Raw genomic sequence first — 22,686 nt, forward strand, 5'->3', positions numbered from 1 at the left:
AAGCTCTGCCTGGCTGGTGTGGCCCAGTGGTTGAGCATCGACTTATGAATCAGGAGGTCAGGGTTCAATTCCTGGTCAGGGCACAGGCCTGGGGTTGTGGGCTCGATCCCCAGTAGGGGGTGTGTAAGAGGCAGCCGATCAGTGATTCTCTCTGTCACTTCTATCTATCCCTCTCCGTTCCTCTCTGAAATCAGTAGACATATTTAAAACATAATAGAAGAGGCGTAAGCTCTTCCTCCACTCAGTTGATTTTCATGGCTGTTCTCACGCGCTGTCCTGTCGGGGTGTCCCTGTGTGAACGTGGTCTGGCAGCACCCTCCCCCTCCCCCTTGCTTTGGGCTGACGTGCTGGTGACTGACTGGGCTTAGGAACCCTTCCTTGTCTTCCGGGCTGGGCCCCAGAGGCCAGCTCCATCCTGATTGGCCAGCGACATTCCCTTTTATCCAGGCCCTCAGGTCTCTGGTGCTGTGTGTCTGCATGTGCGCCTGTGCAGTCTTCTTGGCCTGTCCGCAGCGGAAGTGTCGAGAGCTCGGTGTGATTTCTTCAAAGCCCGATCCCTTCCAGCCTCCCTCCCTCCAGGATACTGAGTAAAACTTGTAATTTACTTTCATTTGACCCAGGCGGATGGTGCTACCAGTGACGACCTTGACTTGCATGACGATCGCCTGTCCTACCTGTCAGCCCCAGGTAGCGAGTACTCAATGTATAGCACGGACAGTAGACACACTTCTGACTATGAAGACACAGACACAGAAGGCGGGGCCTACACTGATCAAGAACTAGATGAGACTCTTAATGACGAGGTGGGGACCCCCCCAGAGTCCGCCATTACCCGGTCCTCTGAGCCCGTAAGAGAGGACTCCTCCGGGATGCACCACGAGCACCAGGCGTTTCCTCCTCACTCACCACAAGTGCAGCCTCAGCCCGTCCATAGAATAGACTCCCCCGGATTTAAAACAGCCTCTCAGCAGGTAAGCGGCACGCATCCCACGGCGCAGAGAGGGTGCGTTGTTGGCTATGAGGATGGTGGTTGAGTGAAGAATACATTCTCTCCTGGCTGGCGTGGCTCAGGGTTTGAGTGTCAACCTATGAACCAGGAGGTCACGGTTCGATTCCCAGCCAGGGCTCATGCCTGGGTTGTGGGCTCCATCCCCAGTAGGTGGCGTGCAGGAGGCAGCCGATCCCTGATTCTCTCTCATCATTGATGTTTATCTCTCTCTCCTTCTCCCTTCCTCTCTGAGATCAATAGAAATATATTTTTCCAAATTAAGAAGTAATTTTTAACTTCAAGTTGAGAATACCAAGGACTTAATTCTAACTGTGTGTGCTCGTCTCACACAGCAGTATACTGAGCTTCGTCTTAGCGTCTTAGCTGTTACTGTGCACGTTAGCGATGTGTGTCTTCAGCCACGCTGCAGCGAGGTAGGAAGCTGGCAGCGGCCAGCAGCGCTATTAAAGTATCTCAAACCTTCACAGACAGCAGACGCCTCATCTCCAGACCCTTCCCTTTCGCCCGAACCAAACCCAGCACCGCCTACCTCTGCTGTCAATCACAGTGTCAAGTTCACTCATGTCAGAATGGAGGCGCCCACCCCTCCCGCCTCTCACTCCCCACCAGCTGACTCTTGGCCAACACCCAGGGCCGAGGCCGCCCACACCCTGCTCAGGGACCACGGAGCCGCACTGCCGTCGCATGTAGACCCACCACAGGTACCGGGCGCGGTGCCCACGCCTGCTCCTCCCCGGTCCCTCTGCTTCGTCCCCGGCCACACAGAGCGCTTCCGGCAGCAGCAGCCTTCCGTCCGGTGTGCATGGCTTCCGGTGGCACGTGGCTCGTTGCGGGATAGGCCTGTCATTGCCATTTTTTGCTTTATATTTTTTTTATTCTTACTTTGGGGTTTTCCGTGTCTTCCAGAATTCCTTACTATACGATGGAGACCCCTCCTAGGCATTTTTCTGTTTTATAAATCATGGTGTGTGCCGATTTTCTTTGTGATTTTCATTTTCAGTGTCCAATCAAGGGGAATGAATGGTTCGGGGCGCTGCTTACCTTTCTGCTAATTGGAATAATTAATGCAGTATTTGTTTATTAGCTCAGGAGGGCAGGGAAAGCCCCCTGCACTGCACGTGTTGAGCTCTCTCGAAAACTGGCTTCTCCCCTTTTCTCTCTCCCTGGTCGTAACCAGTGGGCAGGCCGCTTACGGAGCTACAGGAAGCCATAGTTCTGTTAAAGCAATGAGGAGAGAGGCCTGTGCCCTTACCCCGGCTCTTGTGTGCAGGTGTACCGGAAGGACCCCTACCCCGAGGACGCAATCCGGCAGAATCATGTGGTGAAGCAGCCAGCTGGGGGGCACCCCGCGCTGAGGCCCGACAGGGACCCCAAACCCAGCTACGAGCCCCATGCCCCATACGTGGAGAAGCAAGCCAGCAGGGACCTGGAGCAGCCCGCGTACAGATACGACTCCGCGGGCTACGCAGACCAGTTCTCGCGGCACGGGGACCACCGCCTGCGCTACGAGGAGCGCATCCCCGCCTACGAGGAGCACTGGTCCTACTACGAGGACAAGCAGCCCTACCAGCCGCGGCCCGCTGACACGCAGCACCCCCGGGACCTGGATCCCAGGCAGCGCCCCGAAGAGCCCTCGGAGCGGGGCTACTTCCCGAGGTTCGAGGAGCCAGCGCCTCTGCCGTACGACGGCAGACCCCGCTACGACCAGCCGCCCCGGACCTCCACCCTGCGGCACGAGGAGCCCCCGGCTCCCGGGTATGAGGTGCACGGCAGGTACAGGCCCGAGGCGCCGCCCCCCGCGGGCCCGCAGGCCCCGGAGCCCAAGCAGTGTTACGAGCAGTACCCACGGAGCTACGAGCAAGTCCCCGCACAAGGCTTTACCTCCAAGGCAGGCCGCTACGAGCCGCTCCACGGGGCTGCGCTGGTGCCTCCGCTCGCGCCTGCCTCTCAGCACAAGCCGGACGTGCCGCCGCCCAGCACCAAGCCCCTGCCGCCGCCCCCGGCCCCCGCCGAGGAGGAGGACCCGGCCATGAAGCCCCAGTCCGTGCTCACCAGGGTGAAGATGTTTGAGAACAAGAGGTCTGCGTCCTTGGACAACAAGAAGGACGAGAACCACACTGGCTTTAAGGTAAAGTCGGGACTGTCTCCCCTCTCTCCTCCTCCCCCGCAGCCTGCTGGGCCGTGACCAGTTCGGGCGTGTTTGTCTCATTTTGCAGCCTCCAGAGGCAGCGTCCAAACCACCAGGGGCTCCCGTCGTCGGACCTAAAGCCAGTCTTCAGAGTCAGTTCAGCGAACACGACAAGACGCTGTACAGGTGGGCCGTGCTGGGGGGAGTGGAGCTGGCCCAGCAGGGGCCCCCTTGGCCGGGAGCGGCCCTAGTGTGGGGGAGGAGCAGGGAGACCGTCTGTCCTTGAATGGACTGCACCCTGTCTGGCTGAAACGGTGGCCCCGGACAGAAAGGAAACATCTTGGTTGGTTCCATTTCCTTTTCTCTAAATAATCTGTTTTTAACCTGCTGTGAGGCCTCTGATCAGATCATTGTCGAGCTCAGTAGATGGTAGTGAACCCATGGGCTGGAAGCGGCTGCCTTTTGAGCCTCGTGTGTGAAGCTGTGGGAGGGAAGACATCCTGTCGACCGGGCTGCTCAGCAGTCACCGAAGGTCGCGGTCAGCCATTTCCAGGCCCCGTGTCCTGGTGACATCACCACCTACAAGGTTGTCCCATTTGCTGTTCGTTGTCAGGATCCCAGAACCACAGAAGCCTCAGCCGAAGCCCCCGGAAGACATTGTCCGGTCCAACCACTACGACCCCGAGGAAGATGAAGAGTACTACCGGAAGCAGCTCTCCTACTTCGACCGGAGGAGTTTTGACAACAAGCCTTCTGCACACATTCCCACCGGCCACCTCCCAGAGCCGGCCAAGCCCGCTCACCCCCAGCACCCGCCAGGCCTTTCCAGTTATTCCGCGAAGTAAGTCGTCTGGCCCGACACTTCCCTTTGGAGAGGGAGGGCCGCAGAAGGCTCGATTGAGCAGCGGAGCCATCTTGGGAAGCTCTGTGCCTCGGGAAGGCGATGGTGGAGTGTGTGGCACACACTCTCAGCAGCCTCCGGCAGGCCAGCACGGGCACGCTTTCTAGCTGGAGGCATTGCGTTTGCCTCTGTCCTTTAACTCTCAGAGCAGAAGCAGGAAGTGTTTGCATCAGGAGAGGTGTTAACATCAAAGGTAAGAAAGGATGGCTGGACCATAAAAGTTTCAGAGAGGAAGGGAGAGGGAGAGAGAGAGAAACATCAGTGATGAGAGAATCATGGATCGGCTGCCTCCTGTATGCCCCACACTGGGGATGGAGCCTGCAACTGGGAATCGAACCTCCTGGTTCCTAGATAGACACTCAACTTTTTTTGTAAGAGAACCTTTATCTGGTGCAATCACCGAGGTAGAAGAAGTAATGCCCAGCGGAGATGAGCTTGGGGAACAAGGTATGGAGGAAGGGCCGTGGGAGTGAAGGAGCCATGGCAGCGTGCCCAGGCCGGCGAAGGGAGGGGAAGGCTGGCGCCGGGAGGGAGAGCGCCTTGGTGGATGTTTTTAAATGACATTTGAGTTCCATTTGCTGCGGATTGCCGAGTTAGATTGACCATTTTCTTTCGTTTTTCTGTTGCGCTTGCTTGGCCATCCCTAGATTTCTTGGCTCTTACCCTAGCTATGACTACTTGAGAAGGAGCGTCAAGTGGTAAGCCTGGCATCCACGTGAGGCTGTTCCAGCAGGTGTGCCTCCCCGTCCTTGGCGTTATGTGCACTTGCAGATTCGAACGCATCCTCAAACGCTCGTGTCAGTGCGGAAAGCGGACTAGCGGCTCAGCTTTCAAGCTGAGGTCCCGCGGGAGTCAGAGTCCCTCGACATGTCTGTTGGGGGTGCACATAACGCCAGGCAGCCGGCTCTGCGAAGGTGTGGATGGCGGCGTGCCCGCGACGGGTCTCGGCAGGGTTTCTTCTGTGTGTGCTCTCTGTGTCCCCGTGAACAATGGCAGCCGGAGCAAATACGGGTGTGCAGCACAGTCTGACTTCAGTGAGCCTAAAGTGGAGCAGGATCTGATCCCCTAGCTGTTAGCAAAGGTGGATCTGGGGGGTCCAGGGCCAAGTTTAAAGTGAACGGTGCCGTTTCCTCCTTCCCTGGAGCGGCCACACTTGCTCGCTGACCTGGTGCCTCTGCCCTCAACAGGCCGAGATTGCGGAGTTGTCCCTGAAACGGATGGCCCAAAGCCAAAAGCACTCGCTGTGCAGCCCTCGCTGAAGGAGGGGCTGGCTCCATGTGTGCACCGTTTCGGGGCACACCGGAGTGGCCTTGGCTCTCGGATATGAAATCAGAAATGAGCCTAAGGAAGATCTTGGCCTGTGAATATTTTTAAAAACATTTGCAAGACATGTTTAAATTGCAAACAGCAGAGTGAGCTAGTCCACGTGTACCCAGAATCCCATTTGCCTCTGGTTGCCATCGCCTGGGTGTTTCCCTGCAGTGCCTGTGTGTCTGCATCCCGTGTGCTGGTGAGCGGGGGGATTTGTTTGCCTATTTTGCTGGAGGAGCTGCCATGCTCCCAAGAGCACATTGTGAAATTTCTAGATAAAAAAAGCTGAGCGATGTGTGGAGAAGGAGAGTGTGTTTTGTCCGTGTTCAGGTGTTGGCATTGTCTTCATCTCTTCACAGGAGCAAGTCTGTTGACGCTGATGCCTTCGGCGACAGACGCTATGACCCAGTCCAGCCCACGCCACCCCCACCCCCGCTGCCTGCCCAGTACTCCCAGCCTCCGCAGCCCAGCTCCAGCTCCATGCTCCACGCCCACGCTAAAGGAACCCACGGGGAAGGTAGGACGCCCAGAAGATGGCAGCACCCCTATTAATTCTCATAAAACTAAATCCTCGCTTCGAAGCACGTCATTTTTCTTGTAAGAAGTATCGATACATAGCCCGGCCGGTGTGGCTCTGGTTGAGCGTCGACCTAGGAACCAGGAGGTCATGGCTCGATTCCCGGTCAGGGCACCTGCCTGGGTTGCGGGCTCGATCCCCAGTGTGGGACTTGCAGGAGGCAGCCAATCTGTGTTTCTCTCTCATCATGGATGTTTCTGTCTCTTTCTCTCCCTTCCTCTCTGAAATCAATAACATGAAAATTTTTTAAAGTTTTAAAAATAGCTGTGTGTTTTTTTCCAGGTAACTCGGTGTCATTGGATTTTCAGAATTCTTTAGTGTCCAAACCAGAACCTCCTCCATCTCAGAACAAGCCAGTCGCCTTCAGAACGATGAGCCGAGAGGACCCTGCTCAGCCTGCCTTCTACCCCCAGAAAAGCTTCCCGGATAAGGCGCCGGTGAACGGCACCGAACAGCCTCAGAAAACGGTCGCCCCGGCCTACAACCGCTTCACCCCCAAGCCCTACACCAGCTCCGCGCGGCCATTTGAGCGCAAGTTTGAAAGCCCGAAGTTCAGCCACAACCTTCTGCCGAGTGAAACTGCTCCCAAGCCTGACGTGTCTCCGAAAGTCCCGGCTTCTCCCAAGACCCTGGTGAAGGCCCAGCCTCCCGAGTTTGACAGCGGAGTGGAGACCTTCTCCATCCACGCCGAGAAGCCCCGGTACCACGTGAACAGCGTCAGCACCGGGCCCAGAGCCGTTCCCGGGAGGTGAGAGCGCCCCTCCCCCGGCCCCGTGATCTGTCAGACAGGATTGGCGGTTGCTTAGCTGATTTGGGACTTCACATGATCGTTTTGGCTCAAACTTGAACCTGGTACTGTTTTTTTTATTTTTTATTAATATAATTCTACTAATTTCTGAGAGGAAGCAACAGGGAAAGAGAGTAAGAAACATGAACGATGAGGGAATCATTGATTGGCTGCCTCCTGCAGGCCTCCCACTGGATATCAAGCCTGCAACCTGGGCATATGGCCTGGACCAGACTCAAACCTGGGACCCTTCCAGTCCCCAGGCTGATGCTCTATCCACTGAGCCACACCAGGTAGAGCCTCAGCACTGTTGACCAAAACGTTGCCGTGAATGCTATCATGCAAGAGGCACAAGAAATCACGAAGCTGATGGTCCCCTGTGGCCAGTAGGCCTTTTCCTTAGCCCACTTTTACCTGGGACTGAGTCGAGTGACATTACTGTGTGCCCACGGTTGTACAGCTGCGGTGTGGGTAGCATAGATCCAGCTATTCTCTTACCAGCCATGGCTTCCTGTGACCCCAGAACCAGCGGCATCCATGTTCCTCAGCCACTGTTCCCTCAGCAATGATGTTAAAAGAAACAAAGGTGGCCCTGACCAGTTTGGCTCAGTGGATAGAACATCAGCCTGTGGACTGAAGGGTCCCAGGTTTGATTCCAGTCAAGGGCACATGCACCTTTGTTGCTGGCTCGATCCTTAGCCCTGGGAGTCACATGAGGCCCTAAAAACGTTAGCTGTTCAGGTAGGGCGCTCCCTGGTGGCGGGGAAGGGAACCGTGCAGCCCGTGTAGGCGGGAGTGGACTCATGTGCGTTTCTGAACTCAGCCCGTCGGCAGTGGAGGAGGACAATGACGAGGACGGTCACACCGTGGTGGCCACGGCCCGGGGCGTGTTCAGCAGCAACGGCGGGGTGCTGAGCTCCATCGAGACGGGCGTCAGCATCATCATCCCCCAGGGAGCCATCCCCGAGGGCGTGGAGCAGGAGATCTACTTCAAGGTCTGCCGCGATAACAGCATCCTCCCGCCCCTCGACAAGGAGAAAGGTAACGGCTTCTCACTCAGCGTCCCTAACCGGCTGCCGGGAGCTCCGGGAGAGGACTGCTGGGCCCTCTCCTGCCCCCACTGGCCAAGCAGAGCTGCTCCTTCGTCAGAGTGCCCGGATGGGTGACATGGGGACGTGATTTGGGGATACACTGGGTTAAGTCGCTGCTAGAACACGTAGAACTACCTGTGTGGCTCCCGTTCCGTTTCCTTAGCGCTGCTGTAGAGAGCTAAGCAGTTAGCTTGTCATTAATACTATCAGATGGTGAGGAGAAGCGGGGTGCAGAGGAAGACAGCCACCTGACCTCTCCCCCCTCCAGGTGAGACCCTGCTGAGCCCGCTGGTGATGTGTGGGCCCCATGGCCTCAAGTTCCTGAAGCCCGTGGAGCTGCGCCTGCCACACTGTGCGTCCATGACTCCTGACGGTTGGTCTTTTGCTCTAAAATCATCCGACTCCTCGTCGGGTATGCTCCTTCACTCTGTCCTTTGGGGCTTTGGGACTGTCATTGATTAACCTTGGGCTGAGGGCAAACCTTTGTGCTGCATCGGCTGAATGAGCAGGGAAGGCAGAGAGGTGTCTGCCTTTCAGCCATTGGGGATTGGCCAAAGGGGGACTTTCTTGATGGCAGCAGAATGATGTCTTCTGTCAAAAATGTTAAGATGGGAAGCTTGGCTGGGCTGCTCAGCTGGTGCAGCGTCGTCCTGTAATAAGGTTGCAGGTTTGATCCCCGGTCAGGGCACATGCAAGAATCAACCAATGAAGCTTGATTAAGTAGGACGACAAATCAATCTCCCTCTCTCCCTCTCTCTCTCTCTCTCTCTCTCTCTCTCTCTCTCTATCTCTCTCTCTATCACTTTCTCTCCCTCTTCCCCGTTCCTCTCTCTAAAAAATAAATACATACATATATAACTAAGTAAGTAACTTTTTTAAGATGCAGTGGGAGAATTGATGTTATCCTACATATCAGGCATTTTCACCTTCTTACTAAAATGATTTGACTCCTTTTATATGATTTCTATTTTGGGTCACTGTTCTTTAGTTTTTCAATCCTCAAAGCATGTGTAACAGGAACCTGAAAGACCACCTTCCACACTACTTTTGTGGATTTGTGTTAGGGTCCTAATTACAAAGCTCCCATTTATACTCACGTTTCTCACTTCCTTGGGCGACTGGTCAGTTACCAGTTGGAACTTTGTTTATTTGGGCTTTGGTCACTTTACTTGATCCTGATCTAGAAAAATAAGAATGTATAGTCCTGCTTCTGAGTTTTTGGTAAACCTGGTGAGTATTATGCAGTATCATATTAAAGTAGTTTCATTGCTACCTTTACCCACGGCCAGATAAGTTTCCAATGAAGGAGTAAAAAATGTTTTACATAAATGTTAAAGGCATGCTTTAAAATTATCCATTGCATTTTGAAATTACTTATTACATGTTCCTACAAGCTAATATCTTTTTAAAGTATGATGCTTTGTAAAACACTGTGTAATATGAAGCAAGAATTCTCGTGATCTGTCCACAGTGTGTTAATTATCATAGTTTCAGGTTATAATCTAGCGGGTCAGCATTTCTATACCTTACCGTGTGTTCATGCCACGGACTCAGGTCGTCAAGTTTGGGTATAAATGCAGCATGATAAGGACATAGAAGGAAACTGTATGTAAACGTGTGTGTGTTGGCCTGTGGCTGCAAAGCGCTGTGGCTAGTGACTACGGATGACGTGAGCTTGCTTCCCTCACAGGTGACCCTAAGACCTGGCAAAACAAGTGTCTTCCTGGAGATCCCAACTACCTGGTGGGAGCCAACTGCGTGTCCGTCCTGATCGACCACTTCTGATTCCGGACCAGGACCAGGCTCTTGTCTCGGAGCCTGGGCTGGACTTCCTCTCTGAGCAGAACTACTCTCCCCAGTATTACACGTCCCCGAGTCTGCTGCGTGGGCCGTGTGGAGCGCTTCGTCTGAACTGACGCTTCGAGAGCGCCCTCCTGCGCCATGGGCAGAAGACACTGCGAACTGCGAGGGGTTCACAGACGTTGGCTTCGTAATGATGACTGTACTTCCTGTGGTCACTGCTTCACTTCACACACTGATTTCCGTTAAAATTCCAGCCAGGAAAGGGGTGCATCTGAGTTCTGTTCTTTTCAAAGTACACGGTTTCCCACTTGACGGTGGCCCTGGCCTGGCGCACACGTTATGTTATTATGCATGGGGTAACACGCACACATCTAAATGCACCTGGGATAGAACACGCGTGGTGGACTGAACAGATGGACAGCCAGCGGATTGATCGCCTTGGGGCGGAGGGTCCAGCGAAGACGCTGACTGACTGTCCATGAAAACATGCTTCTTGGGGAAGGGCACCAAAGCACGTGCCTGTGCCAGGCCTCTGGATCTCGAATTAACCACGTCACCGACACACTAACCAGCAGGAATGCCTTACCTCTGTACCTAATTCTCGGTCGTCTGTGTAGGCTAGGTCTCCATGGCTTCCGGGTGCATCCTGACACTGAATCATGACGTGGGCGGAGCAGATTGTAGGGGGTGGTTGCAGGGGCGTGTGGTCACCCAGATGGGAATGATGGTGTGATTTGGGGGTTTTGGGGGGCAAGGGGCGGTGGTAGCTTGCTTTGTTTTTTTGTCTTTTCTTTTTGGCTATGCATTCAAAAATTTTGCTGTTTTAAGGATGCTTGTACATAACGCGTGCATACCACTTTTGTTCTTGGTTTGTACATTAACTTTTATAAACTTTCCCCTTTTTATACATAAACAAAACCAAGTTTCTTAAGGCTACCTTTGTATTCTCTCCTGTACCTCTTGAGCCTTGAACTTTGACCTCTGCAGCAATAAAGCAGCATTTTTATGACACATACAAGGTCATTTTTTTAAAGAAATGCACAGAGTTGTTACATTTTTAAGTGCTGCATTTAAAAGATACAGTAACTCAGAATTCTCTAGTTTGATTAAACTCTTGCAAAATCCCCCTCCTGTAATTTGTGATACACTGCTGTGCCCTAAAGTGTATTTTTGTACTAATAGACGATTTATTACGGCACATCAGCACGACTTCCGTTTGGATAATACACCACTACATTCTGTTAACCATTAGGTGTGACTGGATTTCTTTTGCGGTTATTAAAAAAAAAGTCTCAAATTTCTAAATCTGCAGAATAAAACTTTTAAAATAAAGTGCTGGCTTGGTCTATTGGCTCACTGTTTGTGGGTTCGTGCAGCTTTGTAAGTCCTTTTAAATCCACAGGAGGCCTGGTGGGTGGGTGTGGCGCGTGTCCCCGTGCCCAGAAGGTCCTGTGGAGACGGAGCAAGAGGAGAAACGTGACCCCGAGAGCGTCCCACGTGTCTATCAATGTACATGCGTGTGTTGGTGTGTGTCTGTCAGCCTCCTGCAGGCCCTGTCCTGGGAATGGAGCCCACAGCCCTGGCATGGAGACCAGGAATACAGCCTTGACCTGGTTCATGGGTTGATCCTCCACGACTGAGCCACCCCGACCTGGCATGTTGTCCCTTTTTTAAAGAAACTATTCAAGGACTTCCGGTTCAAGGTGACCCTCATCCTTCAAAACCAAATGATGAATTTTGCTCCATTATTTTCTGTTCCGTTGATGGATGAGAATTATCAACTCCCGTGTGCCTTGACTCACAATTTTGATTTGTTTTCCCTAAAGGCATAACTTTTCCCCCCCCATGTATAATTATGTTTGAGTCAGGGTGTGTGAACGTGAAGAATTGCTTAGTCTAATGAAGTTGTGGCGCTGTAAGTTGCTTTTAACCCGATTTCATAGTAATGGCAGTTTATTGTTTTAAGTGGAACTTCCTTCTTAGCCTCATTTATTATTGTTTCTCGGGGCTCCCCACAGAATTCTCATCAGTAGCTCAGAAGTTTAAGGAACTTCAGTTTTCACATGGGGCTTAGGATATAGACTTCAAATGAATGGATAGTGGTCGACAACTACCTGCTAAGGACTTGTCAGGCGTATTACAGAGTGCTTATTAACCGAAGACTGGCACCCAGCATCTGTAGAGTGTCTTCATCGTTGCAAAATACTTTTATCTATTTACAATCTTATTTTTATGTTCATTGATAAGAGAACATGGATTGGTTTCCCTTATGTGCCTTGACTCAGGATAGGACCTGCAACCCAGTTATGTGCCCAGAGCAGGAACTGAACCCATAACCCTGGCCTGTGCCCTGAACGAATGGAACTGGTGACCTGATTCATGGGTCCACGCTCAACCATTGAGCCACACCAGCCGGGCAGTAATTCTGTATTTCGTTTTGAGGAGCAGCCAGATGGTTTTCCATCTGCCTCCTATTCCATTCCCGCCAGCAATGAATAGGGGTCTGATTTCTCTACATCCATGCCTTCACTTGTCATTCACAGGTGTTTGCTTTTTACTATCTTTTTACTGATTTCAGAGAGAGACACACATCAATGATGAGTGAATCGTGAATCCGCTGCCTCCTGCACCCTCCCCCCGCCCCCCCCCCCCCCACTGGAGATTGAGCCCACAACCTATGTATGCATGTGCCCTGACCGGGAATCGAACCTGGGATCCTTCAATCTGCAGACAGACGCTCTATCCACTGAACCAAACAGGCTAGGGCTAGTAATAGGTTTTAATATATCTTGAGTGGATGTACTAGTCAAGAGGTATGTCATTGTATACTTACTGTGGTAAACTATATATAGGATAAAAATTACCGTTGGAGCCAAATGTCAGGTGCAATTGGGTGACATTGAGCTCATTCTCATGGTTGTGTCACCATCCTCTGCACCATCCATCCACAGAACCCTCTTCTTTCCTAACTGAGACTGCCCCCTTCCAACAGTCACCCCCCTCCCCGCCCCACCTCCCTCCCTGTGGCCTCTTGTACTCTCTGTGTCTATGAACGGGACTTCTATAGGCACCTCACCTAAGTGGACTCCTATAGGATCTGACCTTCTGTCACCGTCTTATCTCCCTCGGCACGGGTCCACGTTTCCTACCTTTTTACGACACCACGTTTTGCTTCTCCACTCATCCGTGGATGGAGCCGTGGCTTATTCCCACCGATTGGCTATTGTGTGCTACACGGCTTTACCCATGGGAGTGCAGGTACCCCCGAGTCCCTGTTTCCAGACCGTGGGGACATACACAAAAGTGGAATTCCTGGAACCGTAGGGATCATATGATAATTCTATGTGTCTTTCTTTTGGAAACACCGTACTGTTTTCCACTGGTGCTTAGAGAGCCTTTGGTTGGAGGTGTGAATAAATGAATGAATAAGGTGACTACGGGGAGACGGAAATTTCCTGGCAGTCGGGGGGATCTTGCTCTGGCACTGTTCCAAGCTCTGCGACTTTCTAGAGAACGTCTCCAGGAAACGTTATTACAGATATATATGTGGATGTTTTCCATGACTTTATGCACCAGCACTTTAAAGGATGCCTGAAGGGGCTCCGTCCTGCGAGAGATAAGAACCAGAGGAGAAAGCAGCACTGGCGGCAGGCCAGCATTTTGAGGTCAGCCACTTTATCGGCGGTGTTCCCCACCCCCTGTGCGTCCCCTTGGCCATCCCATTAAAATTGGAAAATGGATCCCATCCCTGCTAAGGTGTTGGCTGATAAAGGCTTGAGCTATGGCCCCTTCCAGGGGAATTTGCATTTTAATAGAGGCTCAGCAAGCCCCAAAGGAATCGATATCTCTTAATGGTGAAATTTCAAGCATCCGGGAGGCCCTGCACCGCGTTTTCTTATCCAACTGGGGGTCTCTCTCCCATCTCCCAAGGCTGTGGGGGCGTAACCCACCACTTCCCATTAGCACATGCTATGCACTCTGCCTTTTTATGCCTCCTCTCTTCAGACTTCTTAACACGCCCGGGTCTTGTAATATATCAACACAGCCTTTTCCCACGCAGGGTGGTCTAAATGGCCACCCCACCCCGTCACAAGGCGAAATAGGGCCATCAAAACTCGCCAACTTTCTCGGTATTCGAAGGAAGGCGGCTATAATCAAGTATATTTACAACCTTAACCTGGCAGAAGGGAGTGGAGATGATTTAATAGGTCCTTTTTAAAAAAAAAAAAAAAAAAGTATTTTTTCATTGATTTCAGAGAGGGAGAGGGAGAGAGAAACATCCATGATGAGAGACAATCATGGATCGGCTGCCTCCTGCACGCCCCCTACTGGGGATCGACCCTGCAACCTCTGCATGTGCCCTGACCAGGAATCCAGCCTGGACCTCCTGGTACCTAGGTTGACGCTCAACCATTGAGCCACATCAGCCGGGCTTGATAGGTCCATAAATTCGTTTTGTGCGGTTTTCGTGTTACACCCAAACTTTCCACTTGGATCCAGAGCCTTGCAAATGAGAGGTGAGTTTCAGACCTCCGTTATTGCGGGGCTGGGGGTGTTTTCCATGCAGTGCCTTCCGGGCCGGGTCCTCGGGGGCTGGCCGGGGACCCTCTGCCACTGCGGCAAAGGCAAAGCGGCGCCTGGGATCTCGCCATTGCGCTCGGGGAGGCTGCTCGCAGCCGCCAACGCCTGGGACAGAGCGTTTGCAAATACTGATCACACCTGCGCTCCCCACCGGCCCGGCGGTCTCTAAGGGCGCCCCTAACCCGACCCGCACCCCCAAAGGCGCGCACCCAGGCTCTGCCCGCGCGCCCCAACCCCGGGAGGCGGCTGCCCTCGCCCTTGACGCGCCGCCTGCGGTGCCCACTTCCATCCTGGCGACCCGAAAGCTCCCGCGGCCGCACCTGCGCCTGCGCGCTCCCGGCCCCAGCGCGCGCGGCTCCCAGGACAGACCGGCTCGCGCACGCGCACGCGCACGCGCACACGCTCGGGCCGGGGAGCGCCCGCGCACGCGCGCGGACTGGGAGCGCGCAGGAGGCGGCGGGAGAGGGCGCAGCGCGGCGCGCCGGGCGGCGCTGTGCGGAGCGGCGGCGGCGGCGGCGGCATGGACGCGGGCACCGGCTGGGGTTGCGGGCGCCCGGCTCCCCGCCCGCGGCCGCCGCACCCCCCGCGGCCCGCAGCCAGGCCGCCCCCGCGCCCGGCGCAACTTGCCGCCTCAGACCCGCGGTGAGGCGAGGCGAGGCGGGGCGGCGGCGGCGCGATGCCTCCTCCGGCCGGCGGAGCCCGCGCGCTGCCCCGCAGCCTGTCCCGCCTGCGCCCGTGCCCCGGCCGCTCGCGCGTGGTGCTGGCGCTCGGGGCCACGCAGATGGCGCTCGGCTGCCTCATCGTGGCCGTGAGCTTCGCCGCGCTGGCGCTCACCACGTCGGCCCGCGTCCGCCACTCGTGCCCGTTCTGGGCCGGCTTCTCGGTGAGTGTCCGCGGCCCGGCGCGCGCGGGCGGGCGGGCGGGGAACGGACTTCCCAACTCCGGGCGCGCAACTCCGGGGACCCCCCCAGCCCGCACCCCGCCTCCCGCCCCCGTCCGAGCGCCCTTCCCCTTCGCCTTCCCCTTCCCCGCCGCGGAGCCCCGTTACTTTCCGGAGAGGAGCCGGCCTGTGCGCCCTGACCGGCACCCGCCTCTCCCCGGACCCCCACCCCGACCCCGGCCCCGGCCCGCACCCCCATCAGCCAAGCGGCTGCCGCGGGCCGGGGCCGGGCTGGGCGTGGGGCTGAGGGTTCAGCCGGGTCAGGGAGGCTCCGGGCGCGGGGACCCGGCGTTTCCCGCGTCCGCAGCCGCCCCGCAGCCTGGCGTCCGGGGCCCCGTTTTCTGAGACCGGTTTCCAGGCGGTTTGATTTCCCCATAAACGAAGCCTCCGTAGGGGAAAGCCACCAGGACATCGCTCTCCAGGGCTTGTCTCCAAGAGGGTGGTTGTTTGGCCATTTTGAAGCCTTACGGTGAAAGTTGCTCCTCCTTCCCCTCTGCCCCCTCCCCCCAGCCCCATCCTCATCCTCATCTCCAGCCCCAAATTTAAAAAAGAGAGTGGACCACCCAGCTGGCAGGGCTCAGTGGTTGAGCATTGCCCTATGACCCAGGAGATCAGGGCACGTGCCCAGGTTGCGGGCTCCATCCCCAGTAGGGGGCGTGCAGGAGGCAGCTGATCCGTGATTCTCTCTCATCATTGATGTTTCTCTCTCTCCCTCTCCCTTCCTCTCTGCAATTATATATATATTTTTTTAAAAAGAGTGGACCCATGGAAACAGGACAAATATATGCAGCCCCTATATATTTATTTGTAAAGAGAGGCAGGCACTTCTGAGAACTCTTGGCATCTGTGGCCGCCTTGGGGTTTAGGCATAAGGATCCGCTCAGTGTATGTTTTGTTTTGTGTGTGTGTGTTTTTTTTTAAACTATTTTTGTTGATTTAAGAGAGGAAGGGGGAGAGAGAAAATCCATGATGAGGAGCATCATGGATCAGTTGCCTCCTGCATGCCCCCCACTGGAGATCTAGCCCACAACCCGGGTACGTGCCCTTGACTGGAATCGAACCTGGGACCCTTCAGTCCGCAGGCTGACGCTCTAGTCACTGAGCCAAACCAGCCAGGGCCACACAGTACGTTTTTGATTCCACCTCGGGGAAATCCAAGAGCAAGCCTTGGGGATGGATGGATGTGTGGTGTGTGTTCTTGAGTTTTGCATTTTCAACGTTTCTGCCCTGCCTCGTGGGCTGGTGTCCTCTGCTGTCCGATTCCTCGGCGTGGCTTTTCACATGAGGTCCCAGCAGGGAGGAGGCTGGAGGCAGGGATCCGGGAGCTGTGATTCAGATGGGCCACTCACTATATATAGTCTCTGCACATCTGTTGCTCAGGGCTTTTTTTTTAATGTTATTTAATATGCACTGTTTTCGTATCGGCTGACTGGTGGGCGCTGGCTGAGGTTGGCGTGTGCTGGCACCCGCCTACAGGTGGCAGACTGGTAACTTTAGTTTCCCTTCATCACCCCTCTCCGAATACCCTCTTTCCCCATTGTGCCTTTAGCCATGACTTTGGGACTCCCAAAGGGCATAACCAGAGCTGCCTTAAAAAAAAAAAAAAAAAAAAAAAATATATATATATATATATATATATATATATATATATATATATATATATATTGATTTCAGAGAGGAAGGAAGAGGAGAGAGAGAGAGAAACATCCATGAGAGAGAATCATGGATCGGTTGCTCCTGCACGCCTCCCACTGGGGATGGAGCCCACAACCAGGGGGCAAGTGCCCTGACCAGGAATCGAACCCTGATCTCCTGGTTCATAGGTGGGCCGGCGCTCACCACTGAGCAACAAGGGCCAGGAGCTGTCCCTTTTAAACGGAGCTCTTCAGCGTTCGTGGCTGGACGTTTTGATGTTCAGCCTGAGCTTGGCAGAAAAATTTGCCTGCAGGGCCCTGGGGCCGTGTCTTCTAACCGGGTCTGTCAGGCGGCCCCTGCACTGCTGCGCAGTTCAAAGCAGGTGGCCCCCGAGTCTTTCTTTTGCCCTTTTCAAAGGTCAGGGAGAGATCAGATCTGAAACCAGGCAGCGAATGGAAAACAGCTTTTCTTTAAGGTTTAGTACTTAAGGCTAAGACATCCCCCAGAAGGAAATGTTTAAAGAGGGATTTGAAAAGAAAATCTCGCTGCACATGAAAAGAGGCCGGCTTCTGAAAGAACCTGACTTCAGATTTCAGAGAAAAGAGAATCCTTGAGTGATTATTTCCTACAGCTTTTAGGAAACACCGGTGCTCACTATTTACTAGTATGTGTGAAATTTCAGCACCACGGAGATTGGCAGTGGCTTAAAGAGCCGAGAGTTCACCCATGGAGGGTACAGACATTACAGAGCTTGGGTGACCATACAAAGCACCACACACTGGGGGTCTTAAGCAACACATGTTTACCTGTCACTGTCCTGGGGGGCAGGAAGTCCAAGTTAAGGGTGCCAGCCACCAGTTCCTGTGAGAGCTCTCTTCCTGGCTTGCATATGGCCACGTGATTTGGGAGGGGGGGGGGAGAGAGGGAGAGAAAGAGATCTGCTCTCTTCTTTTTCTGATAAGGGCACTAATCCCAACACGGGGCCCCACCCTTATGACCTTATCTAACCCCAACCACCCTCTAACACCATCACATTGAGGACTAGGAGCTTCAACATATGTATATTATTGGAGGTGTGTGTGTGTGGGGGGGAGACACAATTCAGTCCAGGGCAGCATGGGTGATAGTTAAAAAGGCAGAGGAAGAATATTGGTGTTCTTACCTGTGATTGCCTAGGCTTGCTTTTGTCCTCGCCTACGTTGAAAATGTTTCCATTACTCTCTCTTTTAACGCAGTAAGCACAGACCTATTAGATGCTCCATATTGGTTGGTTCCAAAACAGGTCATGGGTGTATGGGCCTGAAAGGTGTGCTGTGAGGGAGGACCAGACCAGCAGAGCCCATACCTAGAAGTAGGATTCCTGGAATGGGCACCTTAATGTCATTAAAATTCCAAATTGTTCATCTCCTTTCCCTGCTTTCTATCCCTATGGTTTTTCCCGGTCTAAACATTTCATATAAATGTGCACCTTCTGTGTCTAGCTTATTACTTAGCATAATGTTTTCAAAGTTCATCCATGTTGTAGCAAGAAACCATACTTCCTTTTAATGGCAAATGATATTCCATTATATGGATATGCCACATTTTGTTTGACCATCTAGCAGTTGGTGGACATTGGGTTGCCTCCATTTTTTTGACTAGTCTGAATAATGCTACTATGAACATTAGTGTACATTTCACTTCCAGAATTTCTGTACTTATATTATCCTTGAGGTGAGATGTTGTTCTACCACTTTCCTTTATTTCTTTAGTTATGGTTTCCTTTAGTTCTTGAACATTTAAAAAAGCTTATTTAAAGGTAATTGTCTAGTAAGTCCAGCATCTGTACTTTCTCACAGGCAGTTTATTCTTTATTGCCTTTTCTTGTGTGTTGGACCATACTTGTTTCTTTCCATGCCTCCTATATTTTCCTCGAAGACTGCACATGTTTCACATTGTCATGCCATAACTCAGTAAATCATATTCCCCCGTCTCATTGGTTTTGTAATGTCTCTGAAGGAATTTTGTGAAGCCTGTATTTCTTATTGTGTGTGGTCACTGAGGTCTCTGCTTCATTAGCCTATGGTTTGCTAATGATTAGCTGGAAGTTTTCTTAAATACCTGGATCCACAAAAGTCTCCCTGTATTTGCTCCGAGTGTGTGTTGGGGCACATCTTTAATAATCAGCCAGACAGACTGGCCAGTGTGGCTCAGTGGTTGAGCACTGACCCATGAACCAGGAGGTCACTGGTTCGATTCCTGGTCAAGGCACGTGCACAGGTTACTTTCTAGTTACCGTAGTTACCGCAGTGTATTGTTTGCCCAGACTGTTAGCATTACCCCGGGAAGCAGAGATTAAAATGTTTACCTGGAAATGTTTTGACCAAAACATCCCTGGGTAGGAGCTTTAGCTGTGGGAGGGTTCCCAGTCAAAGGAACTAAAAATAAGCCTTTTGATCTGGTGTTCCAGGGAGCCACCAGACATTGTCAAGAGAAACAATGGCATTTTCTAGTGAAACAGCTGCTTTCTGTTTCCTCTGATGTTATGACTGTGGGCTGCTCCCTCCAAGGCCATCGCTGGGGAGTGAGGGCTGGAACCGGAGTGGAAGGACCACAAAGCCCAGTGTTCTCACTGAGGTTCAGTCGCTTTTGGTGAACAAACCCTCCCTGTGTTGCTGAACACCTTTTGATACTTTTTAGAGTTTCTAACAAGTTGTTTCTGACCGTTTTTGCAGTTTTGCCATAGCTTTTATCAAGAGGTAGAATTTTGCAGCTCTTTAAATGGGGTCCTCCCCCAACTCTTCTTCTAATAATCTAGAAAAGTTTATTTCAGCATATTTAAGATTATTGTAAAATTTCCAAAAAAACCAACAACACACACACAAAAACAAACCCAAAAAACAAAAGACTTCCACTAATTATCCTTGACTGTTCTTGGCTCCAGGAAGTGTAATTTATATTGTGTTGCTTTGTGGTGTTTCTAAAAACACCCAATTAGCCTATTTTCCTAAACTGGGTTTCCCTCTCATGGATGCTTATGGGACCAGACAGGTAACCAAGAAAGATGCTGCCTCTACTGCTTCTGTCAGTTTCCAGAAGCCAGAGTTTATTGTTAATTTCAGTTCTTATTTTTTTGACATGAAATTCACATAACATAAAATGAATCTTTTAAAAATATATATATTTTTTTATTGATTTCAGAGAGGAAGGGACAGGGAGAGAGGGATAGAAACATCAATGATGAGAGAGAATCATGGATTGGCTGCATCCTGAACACTCCCTACTGGGGATCGATCCCGCAACCCAGGCAAGTGCCCTGACTGGGAATCGAACTGTGACCTCCTGGTTCATGGGTAGATACTCAACCACTGAGCCACATGGGCCAGGTTGTGATGTGGTTCTTCATTTCTCCTTTATTTTTTGAAGGATAGTTGTATGGGATATACAAGTTTTTTGTTGACACTTCTTTCTTTTAGCAATTAAGAAAATCTCATTCCACTGCCTGCTGGCCTTTATGTTGTTGTTTTAATTCTCACCCAAAGATATGTTTTTCATTGATGAGAGAGAGAGAGGAGAGAGATTTAAAAAAAAGAAAAAGGAAAAAGGAACGTCTGTACCTGCATGAAGTGCACCCACCCCCTCCCCAAGAGGGTGTCCGTTGGGTCTCCCAGCTCTGGGTGTGGGCATGTCCTCAGGAATCTGCATGAGTCTCTCTGAACCTCCGTCCCTGCCCCATCTGAGACGAGCAGGTGTCCCTGCCAGGTGTCTTTCACAGCCACATCCTGTGCCCTCATGTTGGCGATGGGCAGTGTTGGTAATCGGAGGCCATTATTTGCCAGACTTGGTGTTTTTCTGGTATTAAAAAAAAAAATCCCCGAGACATTTCATAGACATCAGTGTGTATCCATTCTCTGAGCTCTCAGGGCTAATAACCAAAGCCAGAATCCTGGCTTCTTGGTCTCCTAGCAACCGATTCTCTCCCAGCCCTTTTCTTCTTTTTTTGAACTTTTTGTTGAAGTCTGACATACACACAGAGAATTGCACAAATTGTCGGGTACTCTGTCAGCTCAGTGTGTTTTTGTGTGTGTGTTTTTTTTGGGGGGAAAGTGAACATCTCTGCCGAGGCAGCACCCAGATCAAGAAGGCCCTGCATCCCAAGGGGCCCTGTGCCCCCTTCCTGTAACCAGCACCCCAACCCGTCTCCTGAGTTTTAGCAGCCTATATTAATTTTTGCTTGATCTTGACATTTACATAAACGGGAACACAGAGTATGCATTATTTAGTATTGGATTTCTTACACGAAGCAGCATGTTTGTGAAATGCCGTCCATACCGCTGAGTGCAGCTGCGGTTCACTGGTGTCCATTGCCACTGGGTGAAGATATCAGATTGGCTTATCAGTCTGCTGTTGATGGGCATCTGGGGGGGCTTCCACGTGGGGCTGTTAGGGTCGGCACTGCCCCATGCATGCTTGTATGTGGACTTGGAGGAACAGGTGTCCCCGTTTGGATGGCGTGTGCATGGGAGTGGAATCTCTGGGCAGGCAGTACACATGCGGTCACCCGTCCTGGTTACTGGTAATTTTCCAAAGTGTTGTCTCAGTGGCCTCTCCCTTCGGCGCTGTGTGAGGGTTCTGGTTGCTCCTTGATGGCCCTTGGTGGTCCTCTTGTGGCCATTTTGGTGGTCCTCGTGTGGCTGTTTTGGTGGTCCACATGTGGTCATTTTGATGAATGCAAAACACTTGTAACAGCGATGAATTCATCTGCTGGCTTTTTTAAGTTAGCGTTCCAGCCTCGTGCGATGATCTCCTCTCGATTTGGTGTCTGGCTTGTGAGGGCGCAGGCCCCACGTTATAACCCCTTGTTTTTAAACACGTCCCCGACCTTAGAACAGGCCATGCCTCTGTGGCCGGGACCCCACCCACGTCTGTCCCAGGCCACCCGCCCGCTGTGTTAACATCTTGCGGAAATAAAGGCCCTCGTCTGCTTAGCATTCCTCCAATATGCCAGTGTCATAACCTTATTAAAAGGAGGCGAGATGGCCTGGCTCTTCCTTCCTGGGTGCTCGCCAGCCTTCTGCTCAGATAATCCCCTCCCCGCCATCTGAAACTGGCCGTGATTGACACTGGGCTTATTGATGTGCGGCTCCTCCACTGGCTTTTAAAAAAAAATCTATATTGTTGGCTTTCCACCGGCTTTTCTTTTCATCTCCAGGACTCCCATTATGTTTTAAAATGAATATTTAAAAATCCATCTCGTGTATAACAAAGTTAAAGTCAGAGCATCAAGTGGCTGATAATGCAGGCAGCTGTCCGGGCTCTGCCCTCTGTTTATGCACCCCTACCCCAGGGACACCACTTCCCAGTCAGCCAGGCTTGGTTGCTTTTATTCCTTTTCTTGTGGGGGGAAAAACAGATAGTCCTTATTTTAAAAAATACATTTTTTCTTGATTTCAGAGAGAGGAAGGGATAGAAAGAGAGAGAGAAACATCCATGATGAGAGAGAATCATGGATCGGCTGCCTCCTCCATGCCCCCTACTGGGGATGGAGCCCGCAACCTGGGTATGTGCCCTGACTGGGAATTGAACGTGACCTCCTCGTTCATGGGATGATGCTCAACCACTGGGCCACACTGTCCAGGCAATTATACAGTCTTGACTATTGTATTTGCTTGACAAACAGAAGTGACAGTAGGGTTAAGTGTACTCGGCATGTATAAAATGAAGAGGAAAGCTAGTCGGCCAGGTCTGTGACAACATATTCATCATGAAGATCACAGGGAACAAGGCAATACATTACAAAACAGGACAGTGTCAGGCATGCCCAGCTTCCATGAAAATAGGTAAAAATAGATTTCTTACCATTTCTCCTTTTTTTTGTAACCGACCCCATCTTGTTCTCAGACGCCTGTTGTCAGGATCGTTATTGTCTTGAGAAAACCTCGTT

The 22,686-nt window shown here is 52.1% G+C and overlaps 2 protein-coding genes across 13 annotated transcripts in view; both read left to right on the top strand.

Moving 5' to 3' along the window:
* The window catches only part of TJP1 (tight junction protein 1), a 93,597-nt gene that overhangs the window by 64,771 nt on the left and 6,140 nt on the right, over positions 1-22,686 (top strand). For 2 of the 11 annotated variants that reach the window (XM_045580441.1, XM_045580449.1), the window contains 11 exons: positions 621-971; positions 1,477-1,710; positions 2,280-3,137; positions 3,226-3,323; positions 3,751-3,978; positions 4,686-4,736; positions 5,709-5,866; positions 6,209-6,674; positions 7,537-7,754; positions 8,073-8,216; positions 9,495-10,939. In XM_045580441.1, coding sequence (XP_045436397.1) covers positions 621-971; positions 1,477-1,710; positions 2,280-3,137; positions 3,226-3,323; positions 3,751-3,978; positions 4,686-4,736; positions 5,709-5,866; positions 6,209-6,674; positions 7,537-7,754; positions 8,073-8,216; positions 9,495-9,589 — 2,901 coding nt within the window. In that variant the 3' untranslated portion in view covers positions 9,590-10,939. Of the gene's footprint in view, positions 1-620; positions 972-1,476; positions 1,711-2,279; positions 3,138-3,225; positions 3,324-3,750; positions 3,979-4,685; positions 4,737-5,708; positions 5,867-6,208; positions 6,675-7,536; positions 7,755-8,072; positions 8,217-9,494; positions 10,940-19,521; positions 19,529-22,686 lie in introns of those variants that run through there. The other 9 variants (XM_045580443.1, XM_045580442.1, XM_045580445.1 and 6 more) reach the window with 9 other exon arrangements.
* The window catches only part of FAM189A1 (family with sequence similarity 189 member A1), a 39,247-nt gene continuing 31,244 nt past the window's right edge, over positions 14,684-22,686 (top strand). For both annotated transcript variants that reach the window (XM_036434604.2, XM_045580464.1), the window contains exon 1: positions 14,684-15,071. In XM_036434604.2, the coding sequence (XP_036290497.1) occupies positions 14,865-15,071 (207 nt within the window). In that variant the 5' untranslated portion in view covers positions 14,684-14,864. The remainder of the gene's footprint in view (positions 15,072-22,686) is intronic.

This window comes from Pipistrellus kuhlii, unplaced genomic scaffold, assembly GCF_014108245.1.
Source record: "Pipistrellus kuhlii isolate mPipKuh1 unplaced genomic scaffold, mPipKuh1.p scaffold_m20_p_128, whole genome shotgun sequence".
Lineage (NCBI taxonomy): Eukaryota > Metazoa > Chordata > Mammalia > Chiroptera > Vespertilionidae > Pipistrellus > Pipistrellus kuhlii.